The sequence below is a fragment of the Mastigoproctus giganteus genome, chromosome 10, assembly GCF_048544385.1.
Source record: "Mastigoproctus giganteus isolate SK-2022 chromosome 10, ASM4854438v1, whole genome shotgun sequence".
Taxonomy (NCBI): Eukaryota; Metazoa; Arthropoda; class Arachnida; order Uropygi; family Thelyphonidae; genus Mastigoproctus; species Mastigoproctus giganteus.
The window spans coordinates 133,925,013-133,950,556 of NC_143584.1; the positions used below are offsets into that span (position 1 = coordinate 133,925,013).

A 25,544-nucleotide genomic window follows, 5' to 3' on the forward strand; every position below is an offset into this window, starting at 1 on the left:
TTCAAACAGCTGAAGGAGATTGTAAAGATCTCAGGACGGTCTCCTCTGCTCCAAACTCGATAAGCTGAGTAACACCAGAAGAGTGTTCCCAACCAACATGATCAACCTCTATAACACTGCAAGAAGCTGTGTCAATGGCGCATATAGAAATGGCATTTCCCATCAGTGTTACCAGCGACGAGAGGTTAGCATTGGCAGTTGGGTCAGACCTTCAGTGGAAGGTATGTTCTAAAAGCACGTGCGAAAATGAAAATGGAGGACATTGTCAAAAGAAATATCTATACTTTGCGATCCTTACATATTTATCTCTCAACTCTTTGTAACAATACCATCACTTATTTTATACTTGCCATCTTGTAACCCATCATCATTGATTATCGAAATATGTAATAAAAATGAATCGTACTGTATCGTATTTCTAATCTTGAATTTCTTGTTGTTTTACAATTTGTATTCCCCTGTCATATACAGCTGTTCAGGAGCAACGTTTGTAACTTCAACTGAACTTAAAAAAATCGATTTCTATTTAACTTCTTATAGCGTTCAGTAGATGGCACTGTTAGTCTATATAATGTTTCCTGCATATGAAAGGAATGAAGTCCCTCTCCATGCAAATACTGTATTTTGAAATTTTCATTTTAAAGAAACAGCTGATCTTTAAACTGCGTGCTGACTCGTTAAAAAATTATTCAGTCAGCATTTCAGAGTCTTCAACACTTTGTTTTAAGTCTATTGGGAAAAGTTTATGACATTTACCACTGAGCTTAACTGCAGTTTTGTTTAATTTCGCTACTTGATTCGTACCAAAAGATCCTCGTTCCCTGTTAATGTTCGTGTGCTGGTTTTGTCACGTATACTAGATGTCAGCACATTCTCTTTAGACACGCTACTTTTACCTGTGCCATAGGTTACTTCCAATGGCCTCACATTCGTTCGCTCTTTCTTTCTTTCTTGGATTTCCCTTTTCCAAGTGCGTCCCATACTGTCAGTTTCCAAATCTGCCGTAACCACCGGAATGTGACGGCTGCTGTTTTCGGCAATTCTCTGCAGGACGTACCCTGGAGCAGGGATGGTGGGAGACCATTCACCCCCTACGGTCTCTGTGGGAGGTAGCTTGTCTAGAGGAACGCGACTGCACGTGCCTTGATCGCGCGCGACACACGCTGGGGACCGCAACGAACGGCAGACTTTACTTTGTTTACTCGTGAGGGCCAATCATTTGCTCATTTCTGCTTTCCCATTGGATAGCCCTACTCAGCACGAGCCAGTCCCGTGGAGGTAAGCGCAAGGATTAATCTCATTTCCTCCATGCGAAGGCAGTTCTTCACAAGTCCACGTGCACAAGGAAGCCGGCTCTCGAATTTGAGATGCCCGCGTTTACCTGAAATGCTGTTCACCTTTGCGGTCTCTACTGTCACGCTTCTAGAAAGCACACACGCGCCTACAGTCCGAAGAGTCGCGTGCAAGGTTGTACGAGATCGCATTTCCCTACCCAAGCCGAAGTGGGTGAGTGTCGGGCTGATGGTCTGAGACGCAGCGTGAACAGAGGATGCCATCAGCTACTGTAAGGATGGACAAAAAACACGGAGATAGACGGGTGAGTCCCTTTCTTGATACCTTAATGGGGGAGTAATCTTATTCTTATCCTGCTACATTAAGGGGGTCAACTAACCATTTTACAACTTCCCTTCCTTTCTTTATGTCTTATACCCCAATCCTTCACCACACTTCTTTTTTTTTATCTTTGGTAGACGTCAGCCTGTTGTAAATGCTCCTGCGTGACCTTGAAATATTTTCTGAATTTGAGAAACAACACGTATACGAATGCAAACACCACAATATAATTGAGCTCAGCTAATCTTAGTGGTTTATTTCTCCCATTGTTTTATAAGAAATCTGCAACGTTGGTAGTATTCAAATGGAATTGAGATGTACTGGAGGTTTGGGAGAATCATACCGCGCCCAGCCAGAATTAAATGAATATCAATGACATAGTCCAAAAGTTAATACATACACAAGTAATTTTATATTTTAATATTTGGTAACATGCCTTTGTACAAAATCATGTGTTTCCATTGAGCCTTCTAGATTTTGGATCAGTGCCCCTTTTCCATGGTAAACATAATCCAATAACCAGTGTTTTCTTTCGGTAAGAATCACAACGTGGTCATTAAGTAACTGTCAGCCCACCTAAGGAATGATTCGAGCATGATGGCTTTATATCTAGATAGTGACTTTTTATTAACAAAGATATCATCATTCTTCTTTTACTTGGTGATTCCCTTTCTCTCTCTCGGGGTAATTCAGAAAAAAATTTTTTTGGCTGGTGCAGCATAAACCTCAGGCATCATATGGCTAATAATAATCTCAAATTTTAAATAACTAATCTATCCTGTAAATTGAAATAAATAACTAGTTCGCAGTCTCACACTAGTTTTAACAATAATAAATTAATTGCTGAATATTTGAATCAAATAAATGTAAAGCCCTATATAAGCCCAGGTAATCCTATATCCAAACATCATACTTCTTGTAGACACCCTGCTAGTCCAGAGTGTCAATACTAATAAACAGATCTTAATAATAATGCTGGCTGTATTCGAGTGGGCTGCGAGAAAATACAGAATTACGGTGGAATGTTCGAATCCACGTTAATAATTGCACTCTAATTAAATTCCTCTAATCCCATATTGCCGTTCCAAAGTATTAACAGAACATCCAATGACCTGATCTGCCCAAGTTCGTCGTTTTGTGGAACGATATGGGAGACCAACATGGCACTGCATCAAGTTAAAATGGGTGAATAGTAAGAGTTCAATTAAAAAGCGGTCAAGACTTGTTGATGTGGCAGTGCCATCTACACTGTGGTGTATAAACTGTGGTATTTTAGTGGAGTCGCGATGAATTTTGTTTTCAATTGTGCTAAGCAATTAAAAAGTCAGTGAAAATAGAAAAATGTGCCACACCGCAGTGATTTTTGAAAAATCGTTAGAAATAGAAAATAAAGAATTTAATATGAACATAAATTCTAAGTAGTTTAATATTGCATATATCAATAATAATATTTAAATTTGATTATTCTAAGTAACTTTCGTTAATTAACAAATTAATCTCAATCTTTCTTCGAAAAAAATTATTTTCAAACCCTCCCTCATACAAATACAGGATTATGCATCTTTCGCACAATCCACCGGTCATACAGAGCACATGGTGTCTGGACATGGAGTTGAACACAGTTGCGTTGTAAGAGCAGAGATGCTTAAGTGAACATAATGCATTCTTCAGTGCGGTGAGTAACGTGGGTCTTCCCATGCATAATGAGTGTTCATTTTTACAATGCCAAGAAACATTCAGCAATAAATATTCAAACAAGCCAGAAGAAAAACATTAAAAATTGCACTCGTGTCATTGAATTGGACACTTTCAGAACATTCTGTAACTTTTAAATAAATTCCCTATTCGTTATTTTAATTCATAATGCAACAATATTTTGTTGCATTATGAACTAAATTACTGGACTACAGAGGCCAGAAACCAAAGTGATTCTAACTAATAGATGTGTGGAAAGTTGCTTTTAGCCAGCGGAATTGATTGCTGAAACAAACTTCCATCTGTCGTTGTGAAAGTTGATAGCTTAAATAAATTCAAGGAGGAGCTGGACATACTTTTAGAGGGAATGGATGTGTGAATTTTATTTTATTTTTTATTATTATTATGACTGCTTGCATCACATGCCTCTACTATACTTCATTCATTTATACAGAGCCAGAAATAGCTACGATATTTTTTGTATTCGTGATGGAATGCGTGTTAAATACTGGATAATGCACTGCTGATATCAATGGGGACCCACCCATCCATACCATTATAGAAATTTACTGTCTTCACTCAAATTGGTGAAATATTTGACCACGAGTAAATGAAGATCAGACAATTCCAGTATTTCGCGACAGTTTCGTCGTAGAAGAGAACACACAAGTTTCTGTGACACTGCGTGTCAAGTTACCACATTCTTCCAACGTCGGTACAAATCACGCGTGTCTCTGCCTGCCTGGGTATTTACTCGATTCTGATCAAGAACTGAAGTAAAGCCAAGGCAAGTGGGCAACCAGGGAGTACTGGATATTCGAAATACGGCGCCGGGCGGGCTATTGGGAGGGTGACCATATACTTTTGCAGCAAAACCGGGACAAAACGTGTTCTAAAGAAGAAAAGCCGGGAATCCTGGACAAAACCGGGACAACGTTAGTGTCCCCCTTTTTAATTTTATTTTTAATTTTAAAAAAACGTGCATAATTTTATATGCACGTTTTTTGTTTGTTTTTTTAAACAGCACGTAGATGTTCATTAAAAGTGCATTTTAATTTTTTCGTTGACATGGCTGAAAATAAAAATTATTTTAAGCCTTCTCCAGTGGATTTTTAAATAATAGATACTTTTTGATGAAAAATATTTGCTTTGAGGGTAGTTAGAAAAAGTTCGCAGACTGCCAGGTGCCGTATGGGTCTTGGTTGTGTAACAGATAGCACTGCTGTGTTTGAGATTTAGTATAGCATGATAATATATTTATTATTTGAGTAAGATTCTACATTTGTGTATAATTCTATTATTAAGTAATTCGGAAGCTATAAATTCCTTAGGAAGTTAGTGTTAATTAATCTCTATGGAATAGCCCAATAAAAAATTTACAGTTGAATAAATATTTTTTAACCGGGACGGGAGGTCACCCTAGCTATTGGTAAATTGTGCCAGATACCGGAAAGCCATTGGGAATCAGTATGTCGTGTCTGGAAATTGAATATAATTTTTCTTAATCGATTTTGCCTTTTTTTCGGGGAGATTTTGTTTCTAGTTTCTAGCAGAGAAAAAAAAAAAAAAAAATCTTTTAACCCTCACTCGAAGCGGAGTAATTCAGAAAGAAAGGGACAAAAAGACCATCTCCCGTTGCATTGGAAATGATTTTAAACTTTGGCTCCACTCGAATTAAGTCCAGACCTTTTTCACAGTGTGAAAAAGCAGCGACGCTATTCATTGAGCTGCAGGAGATTGTATACGCCACTAGCTCTCAATCGGGGTGCTGCCAGATTACGAAATACTCTATTCAACTAATGGAAATGGCTTATACCGGGAATAGTACTTACTTCAAGGGTCCCCTCGAATGAAAAAAAGTTATAATCGCTGTACAGGCGCTAGGTCAAAAGTATAAAGGACTATAAGCACTAGCCCAGTAAGTTTTCAACCATTTTCAGGCGCGTTCGCATATGTACAGTCAGTGATCGTTGAATTGTGACCACCCCCATCCGTAATGGATTATGCCACTATAAAATACTGGCATAATCCATTTTTATACTGACAGATTAGCTGGCAGCATAAAAAGTCGAACGATTTCGTACGCTAGAGCAGTGGTAATTTGCTCTGGTCGTGCAAGTCAAAGTGATCAAGTAGCGCAGCTATGGGAGGTAGTAAAGATATCACGGAGTTTCAAAAGGGCATGATTGTGGGAACTCGTGCTTCGGGTGCTTCCATATCGGAAGCGGCACTTTTTGTCGGTTTCTCACAGCCCACTGTGCTTAAGGTGTACAAAGGATGATGTCGAATGGGTCAAACCACCTCCCGCCGACAGAACTGTAAAGGATTACGCAAGGTGGATGTTAGTGTTAAGCGAAGGGTGCAGCGCATTTGTAAGGGCTGAACGGAAGGTCACTGTGCGACAGTTGCATCGCAATACAATATGGAGACTTCAAGAACAATATCCCAAATAACGATACGTCGCAAACTCAGATGTATGGCGTTCCACAGCAAACGACCCAAGAGACTCTCTCCTCACCGCTGATCATCGTCAACGGCGAATGCTGTGGCGTTAATAATACGCTGGTTAGACACCGGAGGACTGGTGTGTGTGTATATATGCGCCTATTACATTCATAAAGTGTGTCCGTTCGAATGTTACAATCCGACTAAGTGAACAGATTTGTCCAGGCTGATCGAGTGAGTCAAAATACTTGGTGCAACACGCCGAAGGGCGCCTTTGTCTGTGGCGCAAACAACGCTAGTCCATGGACCCATCGTGCAAGGTGCCCACTATTCAGGTGGGGGGGGGGGGGGTTGCTTAATATATATATTTTTTTGTTTTGTTTGGTAGTTGTTGGCGCATCAGCTTCTGTGGCCATAATGCACCTCCCAAGGTTTCTGCAGTACTTTGATCCAAGCCCGAGGCGGGATTACAACCCGCGGCCTTTAGGTTGCCAGGCAGGCACTTTACCGACTCGACTAGCCCGGTCGGCGGTTGCTTAATATGGGGAATGTTTTGCTGACAAGAACTAGTACCCCTGGTGCGTATGAACCAACGTTTCACTCGTGAGGTCTACCGGCCATTAGGAGATCATTGTGCATCCTGCCCACGTTGTATTTTTTCCAGGACAGAAACGGAATTTTCCAAGACCATAATGCACCTGTCATCTGGCCCGCAATGTGCTCAAGTGGTTCGAGGAACACAGGGAACACCCATTTTGACTGGCCTCCAAATGCGCCTGATCAATCCAACTGAACACCTGTGGTATGTTTTGGAACGGAAGTGAGACGTATGGGCAAGCAACCATCATCTATTCCGTCACTTCATTAAAAAGAAATGTGATTTTAATACAGTATTGTTCCTTTAGACCAGTGGTTTTCGACATTTTTTTAATAACGGACCCCCTAAGTAATTATTTTATTTTGTGGCACCCATACTCAGTTTTCTGCCTGTTCGATCCGATTTGCTCTCTGTCTTTCTCTGTGTGTATGTGTGATATTAAAAAAATATGTTATAAGATAGTTATTACAATGATATCACTATAAACAAAATTGCAATTCATAATACTGTACAAATAAAATAAGTTCAGTTAACTTAAACCCAAATTACGTGGCACCCTTGGAATGTTGTTGCGGCACCCCGGTTGAAAACCACTGCTTTTGACAGTCCGTGTACGCTTCGTGTGTATTTTCATGCAAGACTCCTGAAAATCATGTCGATGTTAACAGATACATAAATACAGAGAGAAAAGAGGATTTAAAAAAAAAAAAAAAAAACATATATGGGAGAAGAATAATAAACGTTATGCAGTTGTAATTCAGCAGAACGGCTAAGTTTAGAGAAGGTAAAATCAAAGTTTTCTATAAAGTTATAATTTTAGCAATTAATCGATAAGGAGATAACTATATTTATTTTTCGCTTCTATAAATCACAGAAATCACTGATGCATATATTGCAAAATAGAGTCCAACGTTACCACAAACAATTAATTAACGTACGCAGTGCATTACATTTCAAGCACTTAGCAAATATTAATAATTCATGATAAAAAAAACGATTTTGATGCGCGAACCAACCTTACGCTTATGCGCATCCGCCATACTGCTCATTCATGGCAACAATCAATATCCAGTGCTGCGGTATATGGATGGCCTATGTGATACACGTATGTATGGAAAAAAATAATAAATAAATAATAATAATTTCCCTGGTTCGAATTTCTTGCAATTTTTCTATCGTCCCCTTACTTTCTACAGACTTTCAAAATCATTGTATCATCCGATCGATTGAAAACATTATCACAGTTTCCCAGATTGTGGAGTACGTGCTGGTTTTATTTCATTCTTTGGAATTAAATTTATTGAAGTACGTATTAATTTATAAAAGAATGTGTAAACTAATAGCTAAATGTTGTCAAATCTGTTTATTTTCACTTTTGGCTTGATATTAATGAAATATTTGGGGGGTGGGGGGGCGCAAAGTATAAAATCTTTGGGAACTTCTACCGCGAAGCATATCCGAAAGGTCCAAAGCTATAAAAGTCGCAGGAATAAGGTTAGAACTAAACGTGCGAAGGGAAAAGAACAGCCCATCATTGCAATTGCTTCCGATGTTTGATGATTTGGGCGTGGTTTAGCGTTCTCGTGTTTCAGTAATGCGTCATCGTGTTCGTATTCAGTCATACCCTGTGTACACGGGTGTAAAGTATCTTTAGGGAGTGTGTAGAATATAGATTGTTATCGGCTCTTCGTATACCGTAGTGAAAAAAAATTAGGTCACACCTGTCTTGATAGTAACGCGACTTGCGCACATCCATTAATTTTGATTGCTAATCAGTGGCAGGGGCGAAAAGCAATCGGCGGTGGGAAATAATATTCTCTTTCCTAAATTTAGATTACATAAGCACCCTCAATAACTGTTATCCAGAATTAAAAAAAAAAAAAAGTTACTTATTGAGCGGACTCTAGGAAAACGCCATGCCATTTGGTCAAACCATATACAGTACTCGACTACTGGATACTCTCTTCCTATATTCCCCCCTCCCCCTTTTCGCTATTCCAGAATTCGAGTGCTGATAAAGACCCATGTCGAAATATGCATCTCAAATAACTGCAGTGTTATAATACGTTCCCAACTAATTCGGCTGGTCTTATCAGATAGGTAGACCTTTACCAGATATGCAGTGACGAAACGTACAATTTGCTGATTAGTTACGATGTCTTTTGATTATTATGGTTTGCATACACTGCCTATTGTATCCATGTCTGTTTGTCTGTCCGCGTGTAATAACTCGGCTCCCAGTAAATGGATTTTCATGAAATTTTATATTTGGCTCTTTTAAAAAGGTTTTTCAACCCATCCCGAATCGAATAAGAAATCCAGCAATTATTTTCTTTTCATACATATCACCTAGACTATCCATATACCGTGTATTGTAGCTGAAGTACTTGATACTGTTTGTTGCCATGCGGTGATTGGAGGAATGCATCGGCAATGGGCGGATACCCAAAAAATAAGTGTTTCCTTTTTTGTTGTCACTTTCCTAAATATACAAATCATTAATTATTAAGTATTTGCTTATTATATTAATCAGGGCAGAAACGTAAAATAGCTGTTATCAAAATTCAGAAGGAAATAAGTAAAGTAAATTACAGAAATGTTAACTGCATGCAACGATCATCTTGCGTTTGTTTATTTTATTACAATAAACACGTCGCATTTCAATTTTTATTAAAAGTCGAGAAGAAAATAAAGTATTACAAAACTGAGTGAATATTACGTTGTGAGCTAATTAATTACAGAAAAGAAAAAAATGCAGTTAAAGAAATAAAAATCGACTGCGCTTGAAATGTAACGCACACTACCTAACTAGTTGAATATGCTGATGTATTGAAATAAAGCATGGTTCTTAATTGACTAGTAGTGCACCCTTTTTCATTATTATTATTCACATAATCCATTATAATTGGGAGGAAAACAAGCTCGCTCAAGGTTACTCACGCCACAGTATATGTTCAGATACTTTTGAAATAAGGGAGGCTCCGGGTGCCAAGCGTTCCGTGGCCAAGCGATCTCAGTGCGTTTTCCAAAGCGAGCTATCTAAAGAGCTTTTGCCATTGTATATATTCTGTTTATTTCTGAATACCGTTTTTTCTCATTTTATATTTAAGTAGCTCTTTAGTTCTACAAGAAGTAGGCAAAGGCCCAGAGAGGAAAGAAACCTTTCTGTTTCGTTTTCTTTATTACTAATACAACTAATAGCCGCTTGGTCACCTCGTGGCACTGCTCCTGCCTCCCCGTGGCGGGGCCGGTAACCTGGGTGGTAAAGACAAACCCCCAGGGCCAAAAGGAGCCGACATGGATATAAGTAACTATCCACTGTTAGAGCCCTCGAGCTCAAGGTCAGAAATTCCTGACATTGACCATGACTCCAATCGTCCAAAGCGACTAAGGACGGAAAATCAGAATAAAGACGTGCCGGCATTTCTTATAATGCACTCGTTATCCACGCAACCTGTTGGCAAATTATCACCTTTTCTTATTCAGAAATGTTTGGAATCGGTTTGTGGATCTCCTAAAATGGTTAAGCGTCTCCAATCTGGAGACCTTCTAATTAAAACTTCTAAGACAACTCACTCAGAGAAGCTGTTAAAGTTAACATCATTTAACAGTATTCCAGTGTCAGTTACGCCCCATAACACCCTTAACACTTCTAGAGGCGTTATCAGCGAATGGGACTTGCTATCTGTGTCAGAAGAACAGATAATACAAGAACTCAGGGAACAAAAAGTGACTCATGCGCGGAGAATAATGATCAAAAAAGATGGCAACCTACTACCAACCAGGGTCCATCATTTTGACATTTAGCACTCCGACTCTTCCATCTTCTGTTAAAGCAGGTTATTTAAACTGCAAGATTCGGCCCTACATCCCAAATCCCATTCGCTGCTTTAAGTGCCAAAAGTATGGCCATTCTCAGACGGCATGCCGAGGCGATGCTGTGTGTCCTATTTGTGGCTCTAAGGAGCATCCCCAAGGTGACTGTACAGCTACCACTCCTACTTGCCCTAACTGTAAAGGAAGCCATCCTGCCTTTTCTAAAGCATGTGACCTTTGGAAAACAGGCAAACAAATCCAGAAATATAAGGTGGAGCATAAAGTCACATACCCAGAAGCAAGGAAGCAAATTCTGTTAACCATGCCTAGCCAATCATACGCATCGGTCACTAAAAATAGCCGGTCAATTTCAACTCAAACAGATGTCTCCATAGAACCAAACATTTCATTTGCCACCTGGGCCAAAACTGCTAACGTACAATTAGTTGGAGGTTCAGTCAGAGGACGAAGACAGAGTACTAGAACTACATGCCAATGATACCATGGACACAGGACGCCCAACCTTTCCCAGAAATGAAAAATCAAAACAAAATAGACAGAAACCTCAGAAAAAACAGTCAGATCAATCTTCCTCAAATAAACCCAATCAATGAACAAATTCCTTCAATGGAACTGCAGAGGACTACGCAGTAATATAGATGACCTGAATGATTTACTCATACGAATTAACCCATTAGGAGTATGCTTACAGGAAACATTTTTATCACCAAAAGTTTCACTCAAATTCAAAAACTATACTATGTTTAGGCGAGACAGGGATTCTGACTCTTCTCGTGGAGGGGTAGGTATTCTTGTGAAAACTATCATGCCATCAAGACATCTCCAACTAGTAACCTCCCCAGAAGTGGTAGCAGTTCGGATAGCAATGGAAATATCATTAACTCTTGCATCTGTTTATATACCACCTAATTATCCTTGTTCCCAGACTGAACTTGACAGCCTTTTAACACAACTACCACCTCCTATCTGTTTACTCTGTGATTTCAACGGTCACCATCCATTATGGGGATCCTCCACTATGGATAAGAGAGGCCAATTAATTGAAACATTCTTAGATAATCATAATCTGACTGTATTAAACACTGGCTCTCCAACAGGTCGTATCACAGGTCGTATCATGCCCGAAAGCCCATTTATCTTGGAATTTCCACAAAGCAGACTGGAAAAACTACTCTACTTGTGTCCTACTAAACAAACAGTATGTACAGCAACAGCATATTGATGACGTAACCGAACACATTACCAGCCATATATTATCAGCAGCCGAAATTTCTATTCCAAGATCCAAACAGAGCAAGCGGGTACACCAAAACCATTGGTGGAATCAAGATTGTACCATCGCGAAAGTAGAAAAAAACCGTGCTTGGAAACAATTTCGCAAATTCCCCACTACCGCCAACCTTATAGTTTTCAAAAAACTAAGAGCCAAAGCAAGACAAATTAGGAAAAAAGCAAAACGTGACTCCTGGATTAAATTCGCCTCAACTATTAACAAAAATACTGACACTCGGATTATCTGGAAAAAAATACAAGCTCTGAATGGAAAATTTCTACCGTTACAGTCTCCAATAATACAGTGGAATGGGCAGGACCTATCCTCTCCTACTGACATCGCAAATGCTTTAGCAGAATCCTTCTATAATACTTCCGCCTCTACCACTTATGTGACTACTTTTCAGAGAATTAAAACTAATGAAGAACGAAAAAAATTAAATTTTTCCACTAATCTCCCACTCCCATATAACCAGCCTTTTATTATAGCTGAACTCAAAGAATCCTTGAGTAAATCTCCAAATAGTGCAGCAGGACCAGACGGCATTCACTACAGAATGCTTAAACATCTGTGTGAAGCTGATCTGTACACACTATTGCTATTTTATAACAGGATCTTCTCAGAAAACACATATCCTCTCTCATGGCGTCATTCATATATTTGTGCAATACCAAAACCAGGAAAAGATACTTCTCAAGTTCAAAATTACAGACCAATATCATTGACAAGCTGTTTGGGCAAGATCTTCGAAAGGATGGTGCATAAGAGACTCACCTGGATTGTAGACTCCCAAAATCTGCTTTCTGACCACCAATATGGCTTCCGCAAAAACAGGTCCACCCTAGATTTACTTGTCAAAATTGAATCTAACATACGTAACGCCTTCATCAGGAGACAACATTTAGTTATGGTCAACCTGGATATTCAGAAAGCATTCGACACCACATGGCGTCATGGTATTATCAAGGATATGCATCAATTAGGGTTGAGAGGCTATCTACCTCAAATTATTCAGAACTTTTTAAAGTTACGTACCTTTCAAGTCAGATATCAAAACTTCCTATCAATATCTCATATTCAAGAAGAGGGTGTCCCACAGGGTTCAATACTGAGTCCAACGCTATTTGCAATTAGGGTCAACAATATACTGGAAGATCTTCCAAAAACTATTGAAGTATATATGTATGCAGATGACCTCACCATATAGTGCCAATCACAAAATATGAATTCTATCGAAAGACAGTTACAAATTTCTCTAAACAGAATAGAATCGTGGACTTTACGCAATGGATACCATCTTGCTGAACAGAAATCCACTACCACTCATTTCTGCAAACTCCGGTCATTTCATCCTGATCCTGAGTTAAAGATAAAAAATGTGTCGGTTCCTCTGGTTAACACTGTCCGCTTTCTTGGCCTGATACTAGATAGAAAACTGAACTTTCAAGCACATGTGGCCTATCTCCGAACCATCTGCTTGAAGAAATTGAATAATCTTCGGTGTGTGTCATCTATGTCATGGGGCGCTGATCGGCATACTCTTATCCATATTTATAGAGCTCTCATCAGGTCCCGCTTGGACTATGGTTCTCCAGTGTATGACTCTGCAAGGAAGAGTACCTTAGAGCGATTAAATACCATCCAGCACAGTGCCCTTCGAGTTTCTCTAGGGGCTTTCAGAACCTCTCCAGTCCAGAGTCTTTACATTGAAGCCCATGAACCTCCCTTACATCTTCGGAGGAAAACATTGCTTTTGATATATGCCGCAAAAATCCGCAGTCTTCCCTCTCACCCGAATTGGAGATGTCGTTACAATACCGAATGGGACTCATTTTACAACAGTAAACCAAATGAAAACAGACCTGCTGCACTTAGACTTAAAGAACTAACTCAAACGTGGAATATTGAGATCGGCAATATATATCGGGACATAACACCGCCTGATCCACCGTGGACAAATATCCCTGCAATTTACGATGACTATTTCCAACAGTGGGGAAAGAACACCTTGTGTCCCTTCAATATTGCACAATTACATGAAACTCACTCTGCTTCCAATTCACAGGCCAGTAAGATCTATACAGACGGATCAAAAACTGAGACCCAAGTAGGCGCTGCAGCTATTTTTCCATCATTCACCGCTTCTGTCTCATTACCCATAGGATGCAGTATCTTCACTGTTGAGCTTTATGCTATTAACTTGGCTCTAGGTCACATTACTCAACTTCTAATTTCGTCTGCCTTAATATACACTGACTCACTCAGTGCTGTCTCTGCCATAAATAGTAATACCAACTCCTCTCACCTTGTAATAAAACAAATCCATTCTAAATTACTTGTGTGTAATGAGTCAAACCAAACTGTCACTTTCTGCTGGATTCCAGGTCATTCTGGGATAGCAGGAAATGAAAGAGCAGATCTTGCAGCCAAACAACCAGATAATACTCTTCTGCAAACTTTTCAAATTCCATATACTGATTATAAACATATTATCCGTAAAGCATGTTATAATAGCTGGTCATTAATCTGGAAAGGCCATCCAGGAAATAAATTGTACCAAATAAAACCAGAACCAAAGCTGTGGCACTCCAGCTTCCAGAAAAGCAGACGAGAAGAAACAATTTTAGGAATGCTAAGGATTGGGCATACTCATCTCACTCACCTCTATCTATTAACTAATGACAGCGCTCCACAATGTACATCATGCCAAGTACAACTGACCATTCGCCATTTGTTAGTGGACTGTCCCCGATTTCAAAACATCCGCTTAGACACTTTTAAATCAATTACTAATATGCAGAGATCAATAAATTTAATGCAGATTCTGGGAGATGATCCTAATAAAAAAGAACTATTTACTTTCCTAAACCGGATAGGAATATATCATAAAATATAGTTATTATTGAATATTCACCATTAGAAAGACACAATATGGCCCAAGTAGCCTTTGTGTCGTTAAACACAACAACAACAAATAAGGGAGAGGGCAGAGAACCATGTAGGGGGAGGGGCTAAACTGTTATTGGTCTAAAGCATCGGTAGATGTACTCTTTTTTTGAAAAGAAAATCTTCACTGCCGTGAGATCTTTAAAGCATAAAACAACTAGCGTCTCTATTTTCGATGCACAGAAATGCGAGAAGAAGATTGTTCGCCCCGCGTTATTCCTCGATCTTCATGGCTCTCTAATTTTTTTTTGTATGTGAAACCGCCCAGTTGGATATATAAGATTTTTTTTTAATAAGAGGCCTTTGGGCTGTTTTGTAACTGTCAAGGCTGAGACCGAGGTTTATCAATTAAAACTGTGGGGCATTCTTTTCTTAGATGGATACAGTCTGTCGTGTAGTGCTACAAACATCAAGAGGTCATCAGCGTATGCCAGGAACTTATTATGAGCGTCCAAAGAGAAAACGTTGCGCTGCGGACAGTGTATCGAATATGAGGAGCCTCGCAGAATTCTCGATTCACGATAAAACCACGCATTGGTTGTTATGCTTCTGAATATTAAAGAAGAAAAACAACGAATATGGAACAAATTAATGGATTTATGGCAGACCAGATGGGAAAGTGGTGATGTTGGAGCTGTGACGAGGAAATATATTCCCCAGGTGAACTATGCATTGGCAAAAACCGTGGCATCTTGGTTTACGCCTTCTATGTACACTTCTTATTTGTTAACAGGACACAGCTCACTTAGGGCCAAATTATATGAGAGAGGGTTGGAGACAGATCCTTTCTGTACATGTGGCTAGCAGGAGACTTGGATGCATGTAATTTTTTTATGTCGGGAGTATGAAGACCAAAGGCGGATTTTGATGGCGCATATTCCTGACTTATCATTTGATACAGTGCATTTGCTTATTGCAAATCGTGACTGTTTTAATTTATTTCAGGAGTTTTCAGCTGCTGTTTTTGCAAGAAGAACTGTTCTCAGAGCCTTTCTTCAGAGGCAAACCTAGTGTCTTAATTGTCTTCATGGAGTTTCACTATTGGTTTCTACATCTGGCTGGCGGCTGGGGTGCTGGACCTGATTCATGGTGTTGGGTCTGGTGCTCTGGTTGGTTGTCTTTTGTGCTGCAATCATGAATACTCCATTCTGGATTCTGCCGTGCTGGATCAGATTCATTGCGTCGGGTCTGGTGGTCTAAAGCGTCTATTATCCATGGCGTACAGTTGGAGATTGCTGGATAGCACCGTTATTGGTTTTGGAGGTTCCAGTGCATGTGAAACAGCAGCTGAGGAAATATTCAGTTGAACTGTGATTTTTGAAGTTTATAGTTGTGCCATCCAGACTATTGAATATTTTTGTTGTTTTATTATATATATATATATATTTTTTTTTTTTTTTTTTTTTATTATTATTATTTTTTTTTTCCCTGCTGGCTCCCTGGTATGGGCAACCCGGGGCGCGGGATTGCTGGCACTCACTGGTATTGCACTACCTCCAGTGGGTGCGGGATTTCAAGTGCGAATAGCGCTACAGTAAAATCAGACTCAAGTAATTTAACATACTTTTTAAGGACTGCTTTGTAAAGACTATATATTCCCAAGTTCTCAAGGTAGATTTGGGCTTATGCCTGGGAGCTACCCTGAATAAGAACACACTTGCACACACACACGAGAGTTTAATGTTTGTCAGAGCATATAATTATATGTAAATATATCTTGTATATAAATCATGTATATACTTTTATGTACATAATGTTGAGACTATATTTTGTGTAATTAATAAATGAATGAATGAATGAAAAATGTCAGTAGAGATGCCGTGGCAGGAGGGCAATTAACTTCCCAGAGAATGTGGCGGTGCTTTTTGAGGATTTCAATGAGGAAAGATATTGCGGTATGGTCGAGTGCTGATATGTATAGAAATATGCTAATTAGTTCCTTGAGTTAAAAGAAACTTGTAACTAAACTTAGAGTTAACCTAATAACGTGGGCGCTCCCCTCACATCAAGGGAAAAAATTCTGCCCGTTAGCATCCCCAAGAAGCAATTGTAAATATTTTATGGAATATATTTTATAATTTCTTACTCGAAGTGTTGCTTCTATTCGAGTCTACTAGATTAATTTTCTTTTCTACCACCAGGTGTCCAAACCACTTATGGAAAAACGACGACGTGCTAGGATCAATCAAAGTCTGACCGAACTGAAATCGCTGCTGACTGATAACTCAAAACCTGAGGTAAGTTTTAAAGTTGTCAAACACTGAAATATCCAATTATTATTTCAAATGTGTTTTTGGGTAATATGCGCGCCCGATCTGCGAATAGCATGCGATGTCGGGAGCTTGAAAATCTTGTACTCTTCAACACATGCGTTTTGTTTTTCATTTGAAAAAGATGCTAATTGTGGCGTAAATTATATGTGTGGTATCTTATGTAGGGCGGAATTGAAACGTTATTTAAATTCCGCCGTGGTGTATTCTGACGATACATATCTCGGTGCAATGACCAAAAATGTGTATAGTTGCGCAATATGGTTATTTAGTTGTTTCGGTCTTCTTTGCCACCAGGAAAACTTCTCAATACACGTATTATCCTACCAAATGGATAGGACAATTAAAATCCCAAATTCGCAGGAAGGCAAAGGATAAACCTGTAAGTAACCAAGGAACCCCCAATCCTCTCTCAAATGGCTAAAGGTCCATTTATGGAAAACGCAATATATACAGTTCTCCCGAAGGAGCCAGCAAAAAAACAGTGTGTGTGTTTGTAAAAGATATAATTCCTCACGGGCCAAAGGCCAATGTAAGCATGACTCCTCGCTAAGAAGGTATCTCCAAAGACATGACCAACAGATTCTTACAGAAACTAAAAATATCCTCTGGAACTCCAATGGGTCCACTTCAGTTTCTGTAACAAAGAAACCGGTGGAGGCAAGAAGGTTCTGTCGTATATCTAAGCATTGATGGCAGTCAGAGCCGAGAAAATGGGGAGGAAGTGCGTTGAGTGCGAAACAGGAGCTCCACAAGTTTTTTTAAATGGTTATGATATGACTATAACAAAATGGGAGTGGGACCAACAAGCGCAGACAGCGCTTGGTTGGTCCCACTCCCATTTTGTTATAGGCTATAGAATATGTTCCCTATAAGCAGAGAGTATACAAACCAGGATTAAACCATTTTTGAATAGATTTTTACGTAGCAAAGGTGACGTGGAAGATACACTTTAAGAGTAACCAGACCCTTGGAGGTAGTCTGTATTGCAGACATTACACCAAAATAGATTCACTTTTAATAGCACAAGAGGTAATATTCTAGAGAGTTCACGATCAGGGTTGGAAATGATTAACTACTTCAAACCTGGAGAAAGTAGAGTGCGCCCTGTGCATCATCTACACACACAATGTATTTTTCCATAACTAAATGTGTCCTTCGATTACCATATCAGGCATTCATGTACCTAGAATTATTGTTTTACTCAAATTTAATAAATACCAAGTAAGAGACAACTACATACCGATGTTCGTCTACAGACATGTATATCTGCTAAAACAGTAGTCTCCAAATGTGATTAACAATAGATATACTGGCTCGTTGTCACGCACGTCATTATGCCTATACAACTCGGGCCTTTTCCACTCGGTGTGGAAAAGACCATACAATCTGGACAACAGCAACTGGCAATATATACAGTATTTCAAAATTATGTGTTTACTTATGAAATAAATTAGAAATGACATGAAAATACCTAACCGTGACAAATATTCTAGTGCGATTTACTTTAGAGATTATTCTGTGCAACCTTATTGAGGGAATCAAAACTGGAAGGGAGAGGGTTTTTGATACAGGTTATACTTGAAGATTTAGATTTGTTAAATGGAATAATAAACACAGGAAAAAGAAAATCTCTTACTGCAGTAATATCATTTTTTTAATTTCCAGCATTCCCCGCGACATTCGAAACTGGAGAAAGCTGATATTTTGGAGTTGGCAGTTCGACACCTTCAAGATCTGCACCGTCAGAGAAGAACAGGTAGGTACATTTAACCACATTCGGGGATAAGATTTCCATGAATTTCAGTTAAACATTCCATATCCAGGTGCAATAATGGTTGATACAAAACTATTGTATTTTGTCCGGTGGAGATAGTTTTAGACCGTAAATGTGTAAGCAATCGACAAGAGTTTTACATCCAGCTGTATCAGGTGATGAGCTACAACTCCAACCCCATTTCAAAGTAGTTTCCCTTCACTTATACGCTGGAGTCAACCTTTTCCCCGCTCGCTGCAAAAGAACTACAGTACTGGAATCTCATCCAGTACCTTCCCTTTAAAGGAATATTTTGGCTAATTAGGAAAGAAAGAACCGCTCGATGCAAAAGCAGGTGACTGCAGTGAAAAAGATGTCGCAGAGAACCGAGAATTCCGAATTAAAAATAAAATGTTAAGCGTATAAATCCACGATTACTTCAAGAGCAGTCAAAAGTTATTCATGCCTGAAGAATCGTTTTCACCTTGACAGGTGCTCCTCAAGGTTAGTCAAGTGCAATGTCGGAGCCAAATTTGAGATGGTCAATCACCGTTCGCTATCCACCTTAGTAATTTCTTTGAATGGCTATAGTATTTTGAAGTGAAACTAGCCATTCATTTTTTGGATTGCAGCTTTAATTTACCCTCTATATTTATTCTGTTGCAACAATTATTGTACACAAAATGGCAAAATTGTCTATTCTTACATTCATACGTTTTTTACTGTACAGTATATTATAATGTACAAGTTGGCATATCGCTTGGGACGATTATTTAAAGTATTGGCTTGCATATGTTTTTTTTTTAAAATAGTACTAAGTTCTTTATTAACTCTTAACATTTACCAGCACACATTTCTCAAATATATTTCAAGAGTATTTTATTTTAAAATTAAATGAGTAATATAAAGGTCAATAATAAGGTTCCACTTTAATACTAAGTGGCTAATTTATTTAATCAATAAATTCTCTTCCTGATGACATGCATTTTTATTTATCACTTCGTTCAATTTTTCTGCTCAAAGAATCGTGAAATAGTTGTGGTGGGGCACATTCGTTTGGATTTGATGACATATACCCAGGAAACCATTATCCATTACACTCCTGGTTCAACTGTTATCGTGCTATTATAGTGCTTTAATACCTTAACTTGCAATGGTGGCAATTTCTGCAAAAGCATCAATTACTTAAGTTCGTATTCAAAAATGAAGTCATTAAATTATGGTTAATATCGTAAACTCAATTCCCGGTTGAGACTTTAATGGTATATAATTTATCTTTGTAGATGCCAAACTGTATGCTAATATCGCGAACAAACTGGTGTTCAAGAACGGTTTTGATAATGTGTACTAGATAAAAGCACTCGTTTTTTTTTTTTAGAACTAAGCCGAAAAGATTGATAAATCACATTTCAATGTTACGGACAATCCTAAAAGTTTGCCTTCACTTGGGAGTAAATTTTCTCAAACAGACCATCAGTTGGAATTCCAGAAACCATAGGAACAACAGTTGCAAACATTCAGGATTGTCCACATTTTTAAGGAGTACATAAATTGACTGTAAGCTCTTTTCTGTCTCATTTCAGCGAATTTGCTCGGCGATCCCCATCTCAAGAACAAGTTCCGGGTGGGATTCCAAGAGTGTGCCAGAGAAGTGGAGGCATTTCTTGCGGTAACGGAGTGTGTACGATCAGAGGTGAGAGAGCGCTTGGGTCATCACCTAGCGAGAAGAGTAAACGACATTTCGGAGCTTGGACGAGGCTTTGTTACTATGGACGATCCTAACGAGGTGGAGCCTGCATCACCCGTAACGCGAATTCAAACTTCATTCGAGAGAAATGAAAGCAACAGCGATTCTGCAGGAAGCCCCTTATCTTCGCCACCTGTTTCTAGTAAACAGAGTATTTCGCCATCTCCCGTCCAGACAGACGTTAGCGAACTGCGTCTTCTGCCACGGCGGCTTCCTAACGGTGACCTTGCGTTGATCCTTCCCAGTCACGTAACTGTCAGCACTGACTGCCTGAGCAGTACCGCCTCGTGCCCCGTGAGTGCCTTCGGCTTAATATGCAAAGACTCATCCAAGGAAGTGGGTTCCAGTTTGCACGAACAAGCTCAAAAAAATCGTGTGCTCATTGTTGCGGGCCACTCGGGAGGAGGAGGGAGGTCACCGAGTCCTCTCTCCAGCGAACTGTCGGAGCTCAGCAGCGAAGATTACGTCATGAGGCCGAACAGTCACGAGCCGCCAAATAGTCCTCTCAATCACGATCCGTTAGCAGAAAATAGAGGCGAGTGCCATTCGGGCGGAACTGTGTGGAGGCCGTGGTAAGCAACCGGGCACGTGCCTCATCGAAATCTCTTTTAAAAACTCGGTTCTCGCCTTGCCAATTCTGCTGCGCAACTAGTTTAAAATAGCTGTGTAGAAGGAAGTCCAATACTGAGCATCCATCCATTCGTCCGTCCTATTGCCTTTCTGAAGCGAGAAAGGGGCTTTGGAATGTTAATTGCATTGTCATTACAAATGATAGAACTCTTTTTCTCTGAAACTTACTGGAAAATCCACCACAAACACTCACATCAAACATATCTGCTGTTGCCTAATATGCGGTTCTTGCACCGACAGCTCAATAAAGTTATATCTTTTATATTGTAGCATTTCTTGAACCTTTTAAAATTACCGCAATATGCATGAATATAACCTGAAGAAAAGAGTTAATATCCTGAAAAAATTAAATCAGGATTGTCACATTCAATTCTGGGGGGGGGGGGGGGGTAATTTCCTTGCACCTGACTGCAAGGGAAGGACATAAAACCGGTTTTTTTTGGTTTTTTTTGTCACAAACAGGGAATATATTGTATAATAAAATATATCATAGAATAATTATCTTTTAAGGTAAAAAAAAGTAATATTCTAATATGTGTAAGTACCAATGTGTCATAGTTCGGAGTTTAGCAAAGGCCACATGGTGCAAGGAAGCCGATGACTTATGCTGCACCAGCCAAAAAAAAATAAAAAATAAAAATAATAAATAAATAATAATTAATAAAGTTATTAGGTGATGTTGAGAAAAGATCACGAGTTTGGACAATGTACGCATATTTGAAATTTTACCCAGGCATGTTAAGGGGAAATTTAGTTCTAACCTGAAGAAACTGTGCAAGTCTCATTGAAAAAGAATTTTTTTTAGCAAATTTTGTAAGAACGGGACACACTTGAAGATGAGGAGGTGCTGACGTTATTTAGGCTGAGTTACATGTTTTCCAAAATTTTTAGCTTTCAGGGAGGGACAGATTAATGGCCGATAAAAAGAGGTGGATTAGATCCTTGCGCTGCTTCTAACAGTCCTATTGAGACGGATATTACTGACTTCGAAATTAGAGAAAGAACAGTGCCTACTGGGATCTTTCGACACTAATGCAACGAAACGTGAAATTGGCTAATGCTGAACAGGGGGGGGGGGCAGAGTACTGAAACTAACTATATATGAAAGTAAAAATTCTGAAGAAAGCATTGCTGTGAAGCAAGTACATGGGATGTGTCAGAATCAGAAAGAAAATGAAGAGACAGACGCTCACATGTTTTCACACTAATGGTAGAGTGTAGTTAATAAATTTGATGAATTCGGGATATTGGTCAAGTCAACAAATGCGGATACCATAGGAATATCAGAAACATGGTGTTCTTCCTATATAGAGGGGTTAATGTTTTTAATTGCCAAGTATATCCAGTAGATATTGAAACATCCAGACGGGGAAATCAAAAATGAGAAGAGTGTGTTACACACCATGATGATGTTACGAGGGTGTATGGACCTACTGAGTACACTGAACAACCATACAGACAACTAGAGTGGGGCATTCGAAATTATGGAGTACCTGAATTGTCTAGAAACAAACTGTAACTTGTGGACTGGTCACTTACATAGTAGTCGGACATGTCTGCATGACAACTTCTTGCATCAGCATGTTAGAAATGCCAAGGGAAAGAAATATTCTCGACTAGGTTATCAGTAAGGATTCATCGAATATTATGAATCTTCAAATAAAGAACCGCTGGCGACAAGCAGTGATCCAGTGTGGAATCTACTTAAAGAAATAACTACTGTCAAAGGAAACGGTTTGTTTGCAGACTCACAAAGCTCAGTTAGAGGAGTTAAGAACTACAAATTAATGACAAAAAAGATAGATGGCTTGGATCTTATATGGAGGAAATTCAGTTATCATAAAACCCTAAAAATCAAATCTGTTATAGTAAATCAAACTAACAGACCTATAAAAAATTTATTAGCTAATTATTTCTTAAATAAAACAGCTTTTTATAATTTATATTAGGTAGTTTTGCATTGCATCCTCTCTGTAATTCATCTATTGAAAACAGGAATAAATTCATATTTAGAATGAAAAGAATGGACATTATAACCAGCAACGCAATAAACCCAAATTTTTCTCTTTCGAAACATTAATTAACACACTCATTAGATACCGCAAATCTTGGGAAAACACGGCGAGTTTCTCATTTTGATGGGAACTTCTTTAATAATTTGAATCTCATTATGTGCTGAGTTAGCAAAATGGTGATCAAAATAATGGTCTATCCTTAACAAATCAAATTTTTAAACTTACCTTCGACACTGGAAAGAAACTATGAACTTCTTTTCATGCCGTTTGCCCATCTGCTTTACTGAAGACCACAGTTCCAATCCTGGTAGCCGTCGTTGAACGACCGTTTTCTTTCTTCAAAGGGATTTTTTTCGATTTAAAATCCAAAGTGAAATTAAACTTGAATACAAGTCACATGATGTAACACAGTTTAAATTATTGGCTACAATATCTTATAAAATAAAAGGAGCAACAATGCAGTTAAAATTCAAGGCTCTTGACTGCTGATCAGCGCATATGGGTACATATAATGTAATCTAGATAATAAAATAACTAAGATGCACTTACCGCATAACCTGGCTGTTTGCTAAATAACTCGATCTGGGAAGGCGTTGAACAAAACGTTGAGATGGCGCAGGTCTATGAAGATGTTGCTATTTACTAGGGGAACCAATCGTAAGGTGATTTCGGTCCTGACCATGAAGTACAATGGGTTGCGATTCCTGAAACATAAAAAGGGCATGAATATTAGTTGAATGATCAAATTTTAAAACGATTTTATAAGAGCTTAAAATAACCCAAAACTGATATTGAAGTTAATGCAGTGACAAATTTAAGCAAAAATCAACGACTTCGGGCCTCCAAAAAATTATTAATAATCAATATTATTATAATAAATAAATCTTTATTGTGAAATACACAATTATGTACAACATAATATCTCATCACGGCGAACAGCGCCGGGGGCTCACATATAGGAGCTCGAATAAACAGACTACAAAAGGTTCAGCATACAAAAACAAAATAACGAATGGATTAAGGAGTAGAGAAAAGAACATAAACTGATACATATAAGTTCATGTTCACGGAGCCTAGGTATAGGAAACGGGAGTATCGTAATCCTCTTCTAGAAGGTCAGGGATCATGAGCGACGAAGGCCTTGATGAAGTTGAATCTGTCTTTGTCAGGCTATCAAAGTCAGCATCTACACAGTTCAGGGCGGCGAGCATCTGCTTGGGGAGAAACCTGTCAGTGAGTGCAAGCCTATTGTGGTGAGCCACAAATGCAGGTGACGATCTTAGGCTTGGCTGTGGGATCCTCCAGAACCCACCGGAGGAAGTGCTATACCGGGATTTGTGCAATACAACACACACAGGGAACAGTAGACCCACAGCTATTCGAGGTGCGCCACGATACATGCGAAGTTGTGGCCCACCTCCCCGTGGTATAGACGGACATTGGGCAGCTTTCCAAGTGATCGCCTTCCTGGTGACAAAGAGGCCAGAAACAACATACACACATTTCTTGCTTTTTACAGAGTTCTGTATCCATCACAGTGTACCAAGGCAGAGATGAACTGATGTTTAGGTGCCGTCCTACAAAAGATAATATCCATGTCATGTTATGTGGGATCCTCCAAGAGCAGGCGCTCCAAATTTTTGGAGATGATATCTGGCCAGTAAGGAGTTTGGCAGTGAAGACTAACCTCTTTTCCATGATCAGGGATTTCCAGTGGTTGTGGTGGCGGGAGGCAGACGAAGCTTGGTATTGGCCCATTTCGGTAGCCAGTATTTAGCGGTGTACACTCGCTTAAGGCTCATATTTCTGCACCATAGAAGAATGGCGGGGTAGAGCGTGGAGATGATGAATCTTTTAACAATGAAGGGGAATGTCGAACGTGTAGCAGCTGCTGTTTTGAGTCCAGTCCACCTAAGGCGCGAAAATTTGGCACTGATTTTGTCGATCTGGTTGACAAAGGACATCTTTTAGTCAAATAGAACGCCAAACCTGCTTTCTGTGTACGAAAGCAGGTTTGGTATTGGTACCTATCCTAGTGAAACGTTTACCCCTAAAATCCGTAAGATTTTAGGAAAACATAACCTAAGCCGAGAAGGGCTGTCGCCAGGGTTAACTTGCATCAGCATAATGTACGTGTTCCGACTGGTTGGGAAGAAAGAGGGAATTTATAGATACCATTTCAGAAGAACAGTGCCCACAGAAATTCGGCACATACAAGGGTACCAAGACTGGGTTCTGACCATCTGAGTGGGCAAAGTATATATTCTTGTTAATAACAAATAATAAGCCCGTTGCCTTGGCTGTGGTTCAAACATTTTCCTTCCATAATTAACGAGTTTTTTGTTGTTTTTTTACCTTCGTTTTCGCGAAAGCAAACGAAGGGTTTGAGGCATCTTTCTATAAATTTAGTGTATCCTATGGTCGATTTGTCTGATACTAAGTCCATGAGACATTAGTATATTTGGCGCACGATAGTCTTAGATGCTGATGCGCCGTTAAACTTCCAATAACCAACCATTAGTATATCGTTTCTGTAAACTGCGCGAATTCTGTAATTGGTTTGCCTGTTTCGCGAAATGAAAACTTAGAATTTCCGGGAGTAAAAAAATAAACATAAAACCTTCGCCCAAGACATACTGCCATCAGGATAAATCTTTTATGGTTTTTTTTTTTTTTTTCAGTGTAGCCGAATTAGTCTTTCGTAACTTTTACCATCGT

At 39.1% G+C, this 25,544-nt stretch overlaps 1 protein-coding gene across 1 annotated transcript; it reads left to right on the forward strand.

The window, feature by feature from the left end:
* Positions 1-1,325: 1,325 nt before the first annotated feature.
* Positions 1,326-21,073, forward strand: LOC150079293 (protein deadpan-like). Its single transcript, XM_090382237.1, has 4 exons — positions 1,326-1,597; positions 16,550-16,645; positions 18,347-18,437; positions 20,018-21,073. Exons 1-4 carry the CDS (start codon positions 1,550-1,552, stop codon positions 20,755-20,757), a joined length of 975 nt encoding a protein of 324 aa, XP_090238363.1. The 5' UTR covers positions 1,326-1,549; the 3' UTR covers positions 20,758-21,073.
* The last annotated feature ends 4,471 nt before the right edge of the window (positions 21,074-25,544 follow it).

Excerpts from the sequence above, each read along its gene's own strand:
- LOC150079293 (XM_090382237.1), top strand. The coding sequence starts at position 1,550 with ATGCCATCAGCTACTGTAAGGATGGACAAAAAACACGGAGATAGACGG. Across the intron at positions 1,598-16,549 it reads AAAAACACGGAGATAGACGG|GTGTCCAAACCACTTATGGA; the intron begins GTGAGTCCCTTT and ends TTCTACCACCAG. Across the intron at positions 16,646-18,346 it reads CTGATAACTCAAAACCTGAG|CATTCCCCGCGACATTCGAA; the intron begins GTAAGTTTTAAA and ends TTTAATTTCCAG.